The sequence below is a fragment of the Lutjanus erythropterus genome, chromosome 2, assembly GCF_056507025.1.
Source record: "Lutjanus erythropterus isolate fLutEry1 chromosome 2, fLutEry1.hap2, whole genome shotgun sequence".
NCBI classification, from domain to species: Eukaryota; Metazoa; Chordata; class Actinopteri; order Lutjaniformes; family Lutjanidae; genus Lutjanus; species Lutjanus erythropterus.
In genome coordinates this window covers 43,352,816-43,367,179 of record NC_139318.1, presented here as the reverse complement: position 1 = coordinate 43,367,179, position 14,364 = coordinate 43,352,816, and the positions used below count along the sequence as shown (strand labels likewise).

General features: G+C 40.6%; 1 protein-coding gene across 2 annotated transcripts in view; it reads left to right on the top strand.

Annotated features, from left to right (window-relative positions):
* Positions 1 to 14,364, top strand: part of grip2b (glutamate receptor interacting protein 2b) — a 243,520-nt gene that overhangs the window by 214,082 nt on the left and 15,074 nt on the right. For both annotated transcript variants that reach the window (XM_084745930.1, XM_084745938.1), the window contains exons 13-17: positions 1,565 to 1,710; positions 3,517 to 3,597; positions 6,584 to 6,647; positions 6,865 to 7,010; positions 8,171 to 8,315. In XM_084745930.1, coding sequence (XP_084602056.1) covers positions 1,565 to 1,710; positions 3,517 to 3,597; positions 6,584 to 6,647; positions 6,865 to 7,010; positions 8,171 to 8,315 — 582 coding nt within the window. The remainder of the gene's footprint in view (positions 1 to 1,564; positions 1,711 to 3,516; positions 3,598 to 6,583; positions 6,648 to 6,864; positions 7,011 to 8,170; positions 8,316 to 14,364) is intronic.

Here is a 14,364-nt window from a genome sequence, read left to right as displayed (position 1 = left end):
GACATTTTTTTAGAGAGCAGTGCAGTAACTGAAAAGTTGGAAAAATTGACAGTGTTGGAGGATATCAGAGGTGAGGGGGAATCAGTGGTAAAATGGTACAGTATAGTTTGTCATGCATGCTGCTGTACCGGTAACACAACATCTGAAAGCTGACAGTCAAGGGATTTGTGGGATTACAACCTCAAAGCGCTAAACTGTGATATTTAGAAAAAGATATATTCAGTGTTTCCAAACTTTGTGATATCATCAACACTCTAGTTGTCTACTGTATGCAGATGATACTGTCCTTTTTCTTTCTGATTCAAACCCCAATGTCATAAACTCAAAACTTTTTTTCGATGTCAAAAAACAGAATGTACGTATTCCCACAGTTTTGGTAATCGAAGGTGATTTTTTCCAGTTTTATTTCTCTAGGCAGTGAGTGTTTTACACACTGCTAATGTGCCCCAGGCGCCTGGTGTTTTTGCAGGGGTGGTCTGAACGCCTTAAGCTGAAAAAAAAAAATCAACTCAAAGCAGCATCTGTTTTCCTGTGTCCAGCGTAATATTTGGAAACAGCCACTAGCCCCTTAATCAGAGCCAGACTAGGTGTCCTCTGTCTTTATTTAGACATATGTTTAGGTAGCTAACTAGTATGAGCTAACTGGGAAGTTAAGTACTTCTAGCTAACCAAAATATAAGGTTATAGATCAGAGTTTACTTCATAGCAAATCATGATCAGGCTAAGCTGAGTCATTGGTTCCTAGCAGCAAGTAAAAAACACATTTTGCTCTTTTTCTAATTAACAGCAGCTTCAACAAAAACAGCCAGTACAATGTGCCTTGTGTTTTGCAAGCTGCTGCCTGCTTTGTTTAACTGGGGCTTAAGAAATCTATATTTATGTCTGACCCTATTCATTTTGCAAAACATTATCTTACCCATAATGTCTAGGACACATATCACATGCAATCATTCTTTCAACAGTATCATACCGTCTCTCAATGTTGTCCCTTTCCACAAAGAACAGAGTTAATAAGTTCCATGGCAACCTTCCCTTCTGGCCTCACCACTCCGCTGCACTTGATTTTTCAGATCCAGAAAAAATCTGAAACACACTCACTCACTGCTCTACTTCCAAGACCGAACACAAGACAGGAGTACATCACTAGATCACTCTCACGTGCACTTACTCCAGTACCAGCTTTACAAACAGCTGTGGTGATAGATCTTTTCTCCCTACACACATGAAATAAAACCAGGAACGAGATCCCATATTTCACTGGAGCAGTAACCTCTGCACATGTTCCCAACAGGCATATAAACACACTCCGATGGAATGACACACCTGCAACCACTGATTCAACACATGCCATCTTACCCACTCGAAGTCTTAAGTCGTCTTTATTCTCTGTGGAGCTGTTTTATGTTGTGTTGTTTTGTTTCTGTTGATTGATTTTGTATTGCGATGTGATTCTGTCTTTTATGTGCTGCAGAACAGGAACCAGTTTTACATTTAAATGCTTTTAATCTTTTCTTGTATAATCTTAATAACATATGAAGATAAATGAAATGTACTCCCGTCGTAGGTGTGGCCTGCTGCAGGTTGGAGATCGCCTCCTGTCAATCAATGGAATCCCCACAGAAGACGGGACACTAGAGGAGGCCAATCAGCTGCTCCGAGATGCGGCGCTGACCAATAAGGTCACACTGGAGATAGAGTTCGATGTAGCAGGTTTGTGACATGAACAAAAAGTTTGCCACATTCTCAGATTTCTCTCTCTTGTATCATCACACCACGATGTATTACCTCTCCCGCAGACTTTAATCCGCTGTATTGCTGAAGTGTGACTTTATTATAGCTTGTGCCAACTGTGGAATATTATAGATTGTGTCGGACCTGTTGTTGCAACAACACGGTGTCAGACGCCAAGTAAGGTTGCTGCAATTTTTGCTTGTCAATAAAAGTCTGCTTATAATTACAGAGAATGGAGCAACTGTACAATCTGTATTAACAAACACACAGTTTTTTTTTTTTTTTTTTAATATGCAAAGAGACACGTTTGCACACACAGAATGAACTGGTCAAACTGAGCTGCTGAAAGCTTTAGTCTCACCGCAGGCAGGGGTGGACACAATGATTACAGCTCTTCATGCCCCCATCTAAATGCTTTTAACCCCATGAAAATGTAACAACTGCAATTACACCCCACGAGTTCAAAGCTGTGTATTATTACCGTCCTTAGCTCTGATTTCTTTGTCGAAGAGAAGTCGCACCCAAACGCATTCTGACAAAGGTTTCTGAACTCACACAGATGAATAATAGTCCAAGTTTTATTCTTTTGAAGTGAATCTGCTGATTGCAGATTTGTGGGTGGGATCTGTAGGAAGAAGCACTCTGCTGTTTTTCCATTATTTTTCCATTTTAACTTTTAGATGAACATTCGAAGAGACAACTTGGCTTTGACGTTGTTTTGTTAAAGTTAATTTAAAGGTGCCCTGCAGAGTTTTCTTGTCAACAAAAGTTAGTTTTACTCACACATCTCATTGTGTACCAGCTCTTTAACGCATTTCTTTCCTCATAAAACATTTGCAAAGCACATTCTATAGAATGAATACACCCGTGTAAACGCCTGACTTTTCATCATTCTATAGTTTGTTTTGTGAAAACTATTGAAACTTTTTTGCATTATGCTCACACTGTGGATTTGATTTCACTTGATTTCAGCAGTGCAGCACATTATGTTTTTCCACTGTTTTGGCATTGCCTTTCATAATGTTGCATCATTTAATGAGTTAACGTAGCCGGCAATAATTATGAAATTAGCATTTACCCTATAAACAGAGAGAAATTAGAATGATTTCTCACCCTATCATTAACCCCAGAAGATGATGCAGTCAATTCCCAAGCATAATATTTAAGACTTTACTCTTGAAGTCTTAGAAAAAAATAAGACAGGCAGCTCTGAATGGAATAAAATTATCATCCACTGTTTGTAGCTGGCAGGCAGAGCACTGCTCATGAAATTAAATCACTTTGATTCGCAAGGAAATCTGACTGATGGACAGCTAATAACGCAATGTTCATTGCCACATTTTTTGACATCGTTGTTCAGATTATCAGAGCCTTCTCTCGCGCAGCTCTCGAGGAAAAGAAATGTTTGCAGTGTCGATGATAAGAGCTTCTCTGCGAGCTTGAAGGATCCTGAAGTGACGAGCTGATCCAAATAGCTTGTTAAAAAGTCTTAAGTGGTTGCTCCGCTCGCAACTTGCACTCGCCGTGTTTGTGTGGGGATGCAGGGTTGTTTTACTGGTGGAATTAGTATTATGACTCACGCAGGCAAACAGTGCGGATTTGAAGTCGCTGTTTGCCCTGGAGAAGAGCAATTCAGAGAAGATAAGAGCAAGAGCTAAATGTCTTGTAATTACAAATGTTAAGCGGGATGAAAAGAATTATTTGTTGCATTTTTTTTTTCAATATTAATGGCTTTTCTGCATGTGTTTAACACCGTGTGTGTCTGTCTGTGTGTTTGTGTCACAGAGTCAGTGGTGCCTAGCAGCGGCACTTTCCATGTCAAACTGCCGAAGAAAAGAGGAGTGGAGCTGGGGCTCACCATCAGTGGTAGGGACACTCAAACATTGGTCATATGACATATGCTTTGTTTTGAACGGCTGCCGACAGGCAAGACCACCCTGCACTTCTTTAGAAACACACACACACACACACACACACACACACACACAAGGAGGCACACACATTTGTCAGGGTAACTATAGCCTGCAGGAAAGCTTTACTGTTAACATCAGCAGTGTTTATAAAATGGTATGGATACCAGGTCACACATTCACAGTCTGTTTTTCATTCTGATGACACTAATCACAAGACACTGGCCTCATAGTACAAGGCCAAAAGTATGTGGACAGCCCTGAACATTTGTGATCTTTTGCTCTGAGGCTGTTTGTCGTGGTTTGGTTGAGGCCACTGTTGCAATAAATCCAGATCTTTATGCTTACAGCACACAGTGATTTGTGGAAGCCAGTGCCTGGTTGCGTAAACCATCTTGAAATATTTTGCTTGAGGGACAAACTTTGTATGAACTTTAAGTTAAGCGGTTTACTCAGGACCATTGCATGAAGTTTCTGTCTCCTGATCTGAGTGTTATGGCTGGAGGTCTGCAGCCTTTATTCTCACAGGAGCTATTTTTGGCCAAAGAAAGGGGGGGAAAATCTGTTTGGAGTCACAGCTATTAAATTCTCTATTTTCCTCTGAGACTTCTCTTTTTTTAGCTGGCATAGGGAGACTCAACACTAGCCACTCAAGGCGCTGAGCTGTAGATAAAGGCTGTGATGCACATTTTAGTTGATGTAATACTAAATCAGCTGGAGTTTTTAAGAATCACTTTAGGCCTACAGAAGTGATAAATGAAAATCAGTTCAAGAAACTGTTATGAAAAAAGTTAAATAAATATGAATATATATTAATAATGTTAATCATTATTAATTTCTTAACAGCATTTGTGTCAGTTGTTTGCTAGCTTAGCTAACACACTTAGACTGTGATAACTATCTTCTCCAAAATGGACAAGAAAGAGAAAAAAAAGAAAAAGAAAGCAAAACAGGACAGAGGATGAGAATGTTGTTCTGGAAAGTCCAAAATTAAAGAAAATTTACAATGTCTATAAAAAAAGACATGGCAAAAGATAAGCTAACAGACTAAAACTATAGAACTGATGTTAATATATGAGAGTTATGTTAACGTCTGGCTAGCGTCTTGGTATCTCCTCCTCTTCAATTATCATAAATTCAGCCATTGTCTGTTGTGCAATAAATAAATTCACTTTTAAGTGACTGTTATGGGTCCGTTTTCTGAGGAAAATGGTCACTAAGGGCCTTCTAGCAACACATAAGGGAATACTTAAGTAGCTAAGGACAAACACTTAAAAATTAAAGGGTTTTGCTGTACAACATCCTAAGGAAATTCTTATGTTAATTTTATGCAGCTCTACATGCAAATATAAGGTAAATCTTAGACTAAGTGATTTAATGCAACTGGGCACAGACTCAAGTAGCAATCAGCTATCACTACCACATGAGGTTATTGAAGTTCATCCCTGTCTCACACACACCCCCTCATTTTGTTTTGTTTTTTCACAATTTGGAGTAAAAGAACTTGACAGATCCCTGACTCTGACCCCCATCACGGATCAGATCTTACTGCCCGACATCAGTGCCAATTCTCACCAACACTCCTTTAGCTAAATGGCAGTAAATCCCTGCAGCCAAGTTCCAAAATCTTGCAGAAAGTCTTCCCAGAAGAGTGAAGGCTGTTACAGCAGCAGAATAAGACCCACTGTTTCAGGATGAGATCAGCGATCACATATGGCTGCAATGTTCAGGTGTCCACATACTTTTGGCGTTACAGTGTTAACAAACGTGCCGCAAAATGTAAAACTTCATTTAGGACTATTACCAAGCTGTGACGTAGACACTTTTTACTGAACTACCAACATATAGTAAACATAGTGGATCCAGTTTATGTTGTTATTGTTCTTCCAGTCGAGGGTTTCATTGTAATCATAAAGTTATTAGTCACCTACTTCACTGTAAAAGCTTTAGTGCTGCTGTCCAGAGAGTGATTAACACTCTCACTTCACTCAGAGTGACCTGCACTCAGTGTTTAATTACTGTTAGTCTGGAATGTGTGGATACATCAGTGTGCCAACATGTGCTCTTATATTTCAAGTAGCATGATCTCGTTGCCAGGTAAACTGTTGAACCTGGAAATGTTTTAAATATTTGGAGTAAAGCCATATAAATACTTACATGCATATTGTAGAGATTGAGACCAGGAATGTGTTCAACAGAATCCTCAGTTTGGCTGAGATCATGAGAAAGAGTATATGAAACAGTAACATACCAGCATTAATGTGTTAAAATAAAAGAATCTGATGCCAGAAGAAAGAGGTACATTGTTTTACAAATTTAATTTCCTAACTTTAGGTAATGTAAATGTAACTGTATGGCCACTCGGCACATTACTTTTTGCAAATTTGTCCCTTCTAAAAAAGTAATTGAATAGGTCTGATTCAACCTTAACTTACATACATCAAAACCTAGAAGGGATCGAGGGTTTATTAGAGTCTGAAAATCTGAGAGTTTGCAGCTTTACTCTGTCATGCTACTGTATAAATAACAGACTGTGAGCGTCTCTGAGGCAGAGAACGGTGCAATGGCGCCATCTCCTGAATGGACATGTTTTGAGCTGAAACTGAAAAGGATCTTGCAGTCAAAAACATTATATGATAAGAGTACAGGAGAGATTTGATATAATAAATAAATTATTTTTGCCACTGCTATTAAAACTTTTTTGTGCCTCAGTCTGCTCAAGAATTTTATTACTTATAATGACTTACTTATAATTACAGATTGAAATGCTTAGCCATATCAAAACGAATGAAGCTCTGAATTAAACTTGTAATAAATGTTGTTACTATCATCATTGGTGTTATTAGTAGTAATAGTGATAGTAATAATAATTCATGTATCCACGGCATTCGTACTTACTGTGTTGTTGCTGCTGCTCAGTGTGATGTCATCTCCCTCCACAGCCAGTAAGAAGCAAGGAGAGCCCCTCATCATTTCTGACATCAAGAAGGGCAGCATGGCCCACAGGTATCTTATAGAGTCTGTTCTGTTCCATTCCATTTTGCTTTGTTTTGTTTCGTTCCATTCTGTTCTGTTGTATTCTATTCTATTCTATTCTATGGTGGACATTCTATTGTATGTTTGTCCCATTAGGTGAAAACACAATCAGACCACCTCATACAAAGCTTTGTCTCTTTGTCTCTCGCTTTGTCTCTGTCTCTTTCTTTCTCTTTCTCTCCTTCAGAACAGGGACGCTGGAGCCTGGTGATAAGCTGTTGGCCATCGACAACATCAGACTGGAGAACTGTTCCAGGGACGACGCAGAGCAGATCCTGCAGCAGTGTGAGGAGCTGGTCAAGCTAAAGATACGCAAAGATGAAGACAACTCAGGTATATGTGTGCATATGCATATGGTCAAGATGAGTCTGTGTATGGTGGTTCAGGAAACATGATAACCATAGAGCGAGGGGTGGATCATTGCACTGTGCAAAAGTCTCTCTGACTGAATAATGTTGAGGAGGCATCAGTTTACACTAACAGAGTTTGACCACCGGGTGGTGCTGTTGTCCACAACTTAGGGACTTTTAAGGTCATTGAAGATACTGTAAGATGCATTTCAGTAGATACCAGTGGGGAAACAGAAACTGTTGGAAAGGGAATGATTGAATCCAGGGGAATAACAATAACAGACAAACACAACAAATAATAATTAACAAAAAAATATAACGGATATAACAAGACAAGATGTAGAAAAATGGTACCTTCTGGTCTAGTGTGTGTATCGTGAACAACATGTAGAGGCCCTGGTTTTCTGAGTCATAATCCAGCTGAGGACCATTGTGCTTGGCCACTTAGTCGCATGTGGCACATCTCACAGCCACCATCTTGGATTTGTGCAATTCGATGAGTCAATTAAATGGATGCATCCAGGTTGTTGCAAAGACATGTCACCCTGTTCCACTGAGAGCTCTGATGTGATGCAGAAAAACACAGACGCACAAACACAGGATGGGATTGTGTAATCATTCTAGATTATGACTCAGAGGGTGTACGCGCATGCGCAGAAGCAGGACGGCGCGCACACGCAGGGAGTGAAATGCAGAGATTATGTGTTCATGCTACATGATGACAAGGCAGTCTCCTCCATGGTTACCATGGAAACTGTGTCTTCCTCACCCGTGTTGTCTTGACAAGAGTTTTGACCTACTTCTGGAATGAAATGTGTTTGCGTGTGTGTGTGTGTGTGTGTGTGTGTGTGTGTGTGTGTGTGTGTGTGTGTGTGTGTGTGTGTGTGTGTGTGTGTGTGTGTGTGTGTGTGTGTGTGTGTGTGTGTGTGTGTGTATGTCTGCATTTCAAATGAACAGGTAACATGATGCAGTATCACCCAGTGAATTGAGGTGTTTTAGCGTGTGTGTTTCAAATGAGCAACACACGTCAGGTAGTATCGTCTGCTCCTTGGAACTGATAGGTTAGAATAACGTACGTGTGTGTGTGTGTGTGTGTGTGTGTGTGTGTGCGTGCGTGCGTGCGTGCGTGCGTGCGTGCATCAGATGAGCAGGAGACGTCGGGCAGCATCATCTACACAGTGGAGCTCAAGCGGTACGGAGGCCCTCTGGGTATCACCATCTCAGGCACCGAGGAGCCTTTTGACCCCATCACTATATCCGGCCTAACCAAGAGAGGCCTGGCCGAGAGGTACATGCTCACTCACACACACACGCACATGCACATGGAAATCTAGGTTACCACTTGGAGTTGTGGAGCATGAGGAAAAGTACTGCAGCTGGAGATTTTTTCACATATTTTCAAGGGATAGTTTGGATTATTTGTTGTATACACCTTAGTGTACACCATATTTAGAATATCTTCACAGCTTTACTTTGCTGTCAGACAGCCTTTTTTTTAATCAGGAAACAGTTACAGTATAACCCAAATATTGCTCTCTCCAAACCAACCAAACTCCATAGACAAAACCATTGATTTTACCTCAGAGAACTCAGGAGAGGCTGGTCTACCACTGCTTCAATCTGTTAGTTTATTTGTGTTATTGTGTGACTTTGGCATTTTACCTCCGGAGCAACATTTTTCGTGACCATGCACCGTTTCTTTGCACAGTGATACACAAAACAACATAGAAATCTGGCAAGAGACTCAAGACAGAAGAATGCAAGAAAGATAAATATTGGATATTAAACAGCACATGGTTGTTAAGGACAAACACGATGCCTTTTTGGGAGTAAGACTGAATGTAAATCTAACTGGGCACCTTTAACAGAGATAAATGATAAATTACACAAAATCTTGTGGCATATTTTGGCATTGTTTTTGTGTGTAACATAAAAGTAGAGTTACTCCAAGAAAGGACAGAGGCATGGTTGCAGTTTAAGGCTTTCATCTCTACTCTTTTAAAATTTTTAAATATGAGTGGATCGCCTGGTTTATGTGCAAAAACTCTAGTTATCCATCAAAATGTAAAAGACATTCTGACTGTTAAATAAATTGTAATTTAAGCTCTGCATCCGTGGTTGATGAACACTCTTGGCCTTTCAAAAATCAACAAAATGTATGCCTTCTAGAATTAGGCCTCATCTACATTCAAAGCACCTAGCATGCAAATAATTTTACTCTAAAAACACAATTTATGCACCATCAGTGGTGGTGATGAACCAGCACAAGTCTTCATTCACTGACTGCACAACATCCCACACAACATGAAACAGCTCACCAGCTGGTCCTCTGTGGCTTTATCAGAGATATCATGTGGGTGTACACTGTGTTCTTTGTGGGGCAGGTGAGCTCACGTTGCCAATCTACACCCCTTCTACTGGCAACAAGTAGGAACACTTTGTCCCTTCGCACAGACACTTCTACCATGTAGATTTCTACATAGTGGTCATTTCAGGCTCAGCACATAAAGGTTTTGTATGTCTTTAGTCAGCGTAAAACATATAATTTAATCACCTCTGGCTCATTGTTTCATTTTTAGATAACTGGTTTGTTAATTTACCAGCGGACATGTGATCCCCTAAAAACCCTCAAAAAGGTCATCTTTTTTAGGACAAAGCAAAAAAAGAAGGAATTTTGTGTTGGTTGTACTCCCACATTTCCACACTATCATGTTTCACTGTGGTTCGTTAGGGGGTGGATGGATCTATTCACAGGTCTGAAAATGTGTCTTGAATTTAATTCTGTGAATTATGATTCCAGTCCTTTCTGGCAGACAATATTGCTACACTTAATCTTGTATGTATTGATGTCAACCTGGGCGACTTAAAGTGACTTTAATTAAGCTTAGATGGCAAGGCCCCGACACATACAGACAGTGATCAGGGCCGTTTTCTGGCATAGGAAAGCTAGGCTGTCACTAAGGGTGCCACCAACTGGAGGGGAGCCAAAGACATGTACTTGTAATAAATTTCAGACATGCAATCTATTTTGAGTCTGCCCCACTCATGCCTGTTCTTGCATTACATTGTTAAACTAGAAGGGCACTCGGAGATCGCAGACCTCTGCCAAGGACAATAGTCCTCTCGCCTAAGATATGCAAATCTGCGAGCGCAAACTTCACGACCAAGCGTAAAGTTCGAACACTTAACCTTAACATGTCTGGTGAAGTTTATTGCAGACAATTCACATTTGGATGTGTGTTGCGTGTATTTATATTTCCATAGCCACACCTTGAGAAGATAAGTGATATTACAGTTGAACCAGTTTTCCCATGAAACCACTGTCCACACGTGCTCCATAACGACTGCCCTCTGTATGAAGTTTGAGCAACTACATGTGTCGGTGACCCCAGAGGATTACTGATACCAGTGAATATGGATTGTGAAATGGAGTCATATTGCTACAATTGACCCTTCCCAAAGTCCTTTTATGCTCTGCGCTATAATAGGCTAACAGCTGAGCAACTTGGCACCCAGCAGAAACTTGGTCAACTTTCTCCTTCCTGTTTCCTGTACTTCTACATGCTACGTGCTAAGCTTATCTTTGTTGAAATTTTGATGATAGTTAAAAGATGTGACCTGTAAAAGCACCATAGTCACATCTTTAGTTAGCTAGCTAATCAATCATTAGCAGATAGTTATATCTGATGTTAGCAAAACACTAGCTAAATAGCTAGCTAATCAGCTGTCACATAGTGCTAGTGATTTGCTAACATTAGGTAACTAAATGTTAAGGGGCTGTAATGCCTTTAATTGATAGGTCAACATAGAAGAGCCTAGCACACAGCATATCTAAGTACGGGAAACAGGAAAGGAGAAACTCGACCGAGGCTGCGCTGGGTATCAAGTTTGCTCAACTGTTATTGGAGCACAGAGCAAAAAAGGGCGGGACATTAGAGGAGTTTTCAGATGTGTGGCATTTATTCCACCAAGGGCAAATCCACTATCCTGCAATGTAAGCAAAATTGAAAAAATGATTTACATATCAGTCCCCTGATTCGTATCCACTCCAAAATTGAATAATTCTTCTTTGGCCCACATTACAACCTTTCAGTTTCATGAAAACTGGGGCAGAAGTTTTCCACAGACGGCACAGAAAACTGCCACATGTATGTGCACAGGTGTGAGTCACATAGTAGATAATTAAACCCCCAAAAAAACATCCTTGACAAAAGAGTCCCTCCGTCCGTGGTTAGAATGACAATCATCCCCTTTGGTGTTAAAGGTTTCGACTGTAGCTCAAGAGCTTTGACCTTTTGTCTTTTTTTGTCTCCCATGAGCAGCAGGTGAAGAAACGGCACAGGAGGGTCAATCCCATTCAAAACACATCTTTGTCTGGAGTAATTATTATCTTGTGTGTTCATGATCCATATCAAGATTAAACCAATAGATAGAATCTCTTAGAGCTTTGTGTTATCATGGCAACGCATACAGAAACTTAAACCCAACTGAGACAGATGAAGGAGCCAAGTTACATTGCCTTATATAGTCCTCCCTATTAGTGGGGTAAAAACCTTATTAGGAGAAATAATAGAGGCTCCATGGGCAATAAATAGAGGGATTCCCCACCAGCCAGCAGAGTGTGCAGCAGGTGCCCTGTGACATGGAGCGATGACAGTGTAGATAATGAGAAACATGATGCGGTGGGGTGATGGCGGAGCGGCAAGTGTCCACAGCAACGAGGCCGAACGCAAGATGACATAATGGTTTTCCTGAGTCATAATCACCCTCTGGTGAATTCAGCTCACATCCAGTCCACCACACCACGCGGATTTCAAAATAAAATGTCAGCTTTTATAAGCGGCTCACATGTTATTCCACCAAAACACACCCAGCAAAACGGCTTACTGCTCACCCTGCCACACTTTCATTCACACACACACACACACTCTGTGACCCCGTTTCTTGGAGTTTGTGATGTAATTGTTCTATTTCCCGTCCCTAAACTGTTGTCGATATAAAACACTTCGCCTCAGACCTGTTGGTTAAAAGCACTCTATAAATAAACTTGGCTCAGCTTGACACAGAAGAAAGTGCAGGAATACAGATGATGCCGACATCGCTGCATCTGGGTGGAAAATGTTCACACGACCCAGTTTTTCTTTGAGCTGGTTAAGTGCTTTAGCTTCTATTTACCTGTTGTAACAAAATCTAAGATATAAAAATCCAGTTCATATGGGTCCATGAGCGCATGTGTGAGATAAGAGCTAAAATAATATCTCTATCAGCGTATGTCACAAGACAAAGGACTGATTTACATTTCAGGGCAGGTTTAATACAGTGGCCAGCGATAGTGAGATGAAAGGGAGCCGGTGTTATTCAATCTCGAGTCACCTTGTTGTGACCCAAGATCAGTCATGTGGTTGTTTATATGAATTTGTCTGAAGAGTAATGACCCTAAATGAAATTCCCAAACCCAAATCTGATTTGTAAACAATGACATTGTTACAGCGGCACTGAAGCCTAATGCTTCAGCATCTAGTTTGTGTTCAGTACCCTGCCCTGCAAATTAAGTTTGTATGCAGTTAATTCTGGGCTTCAAAATGTGTTTTGGAAATGTGTCAAGTTTATGGATAGATCATGGTTTCAATATTGAAAAAGTGTTTGAGAAAGTTTTACTTTTTGAGAAGTTTACACAAATGATAAAAAGCAGAATTTGTCTGTGCAGGCTGCGCAAAATTCCCTGGATAGAGCAGCCCATTCTTAATTCCAGGTTGTCAAATACTGATGCTTTGTCACGCCCCTCTGCAACTGCTACAGACACGTAACGTACCTGTTGTTGTTGATGAACTGGGCTTTTGACGTACTGTATAGAGGGAGAAAGTCTGTATATGGAGGAGGTGGGGTGGATGGATGGATGGCTCAAAGACTCAAGAGCGATGAGTCTATTTTTGATGGATGCGGCGTCAATTAGCACAGAGCAGATCAAACGGGCAGGAATGCAGATACAGAAAAGGCAGGGAGAATCTGGTTAATTTTCAAAATAAAAGATCCCGTGCAGACTCACGATCATAAAGACAGACAGATAAGAAACTATTTAACCACGTAGCCTGCTTATCCATGGTAGAAGCACAAAGAGCGAGGAAAGAGGGCCTAATCGACAAAATCTGAGCAAGTAAACACAATCAGGCGGGCAAAACGCTCCACTGCTGAAATTCTTCTGAAACCCTGCTGGTGGGTCTTGCAGCCGTGTGGAGGACAGATCAGAACCGTAGCACAGACGTGCTGTACATGGTGCAATCAACCGGTGACAGACATTTAGAGTCGACGAGCTGGGATGAGAACACGTTGGGTAGAAATGTTCTATTGGTGTCATCGTGTCCCTTAAGAGCTGATTTAAATTGTGGTTTTAGTAATCATGTTATTTAATTCAACCATGTCTGATCTTAATCAGTGTGAGGTAGTGTTGCTTTTAAAAGTAACTTGTTAACATCGCAACCTTACTGCTGTTAAAAAGTAACTCATTACATTACAGCATGAAAAAGTCTTGTTGTGTTACCACTATTGAAAACTACTTTGTTGTTGTTTGAGTATGTTGTTTTTTCTACAGAGTGCGCAGCCTATTGCTCATCTACCTTTGAAGACATCGACTCTACCGTAATTGCATGGCCTCGTCCACAGCCTATAATTTGTAACTCTGCAGGCTAATAACAGGAATGAGAGACACAACATTCCCTTTACGGCTCTTTATTATGTTTGATTACAAGTTCAAGAACATCATATTAAATAGAACCTGAGGGTACCTGACAGGTGGCACCTGTGAAGCCTTCTAACTGTTTATGATCTGACAGTGAACTTTTGCAGAGACATATTACACAGCTGCCTGTATCGAAACAATAAAACACAGGCTCATATTCCCTACAATATGTTCTGCATCATGTTTCAACATGCAACTAATGAACCGGTTAGCTTCTCATAATACATCTACATACAAACTACAAAAGTGTGCAGGCTTTTCAAATCATGTAGACTCAATCAACCGATGTTCTCTTTAGTTTACTCTTTTATATTGCAGTTTTTGTGTGTTAGGTTGGCCCAGTCAGTTCCACTGACGAGACTGTCACTAAAAAGCCTCTCCAGAGGTGCACTGGATGGTGTTTGAGTATTGGATTGAAGAAAGATTTGATCATGGGTAATTTGCTCAATACATCTTGAGATATTCTGTGATTTCAGTGTCTGCTAAGACCGAAGGCTCTCTGTGCTGTGTCTCAAATACAAAAAGTCACCGTCAGAGTCTCCTGCAGTGACAGGTGCAAGTGGCAGTAGTTCTTGCCATGGTGGAAATATTTCTTATTTGT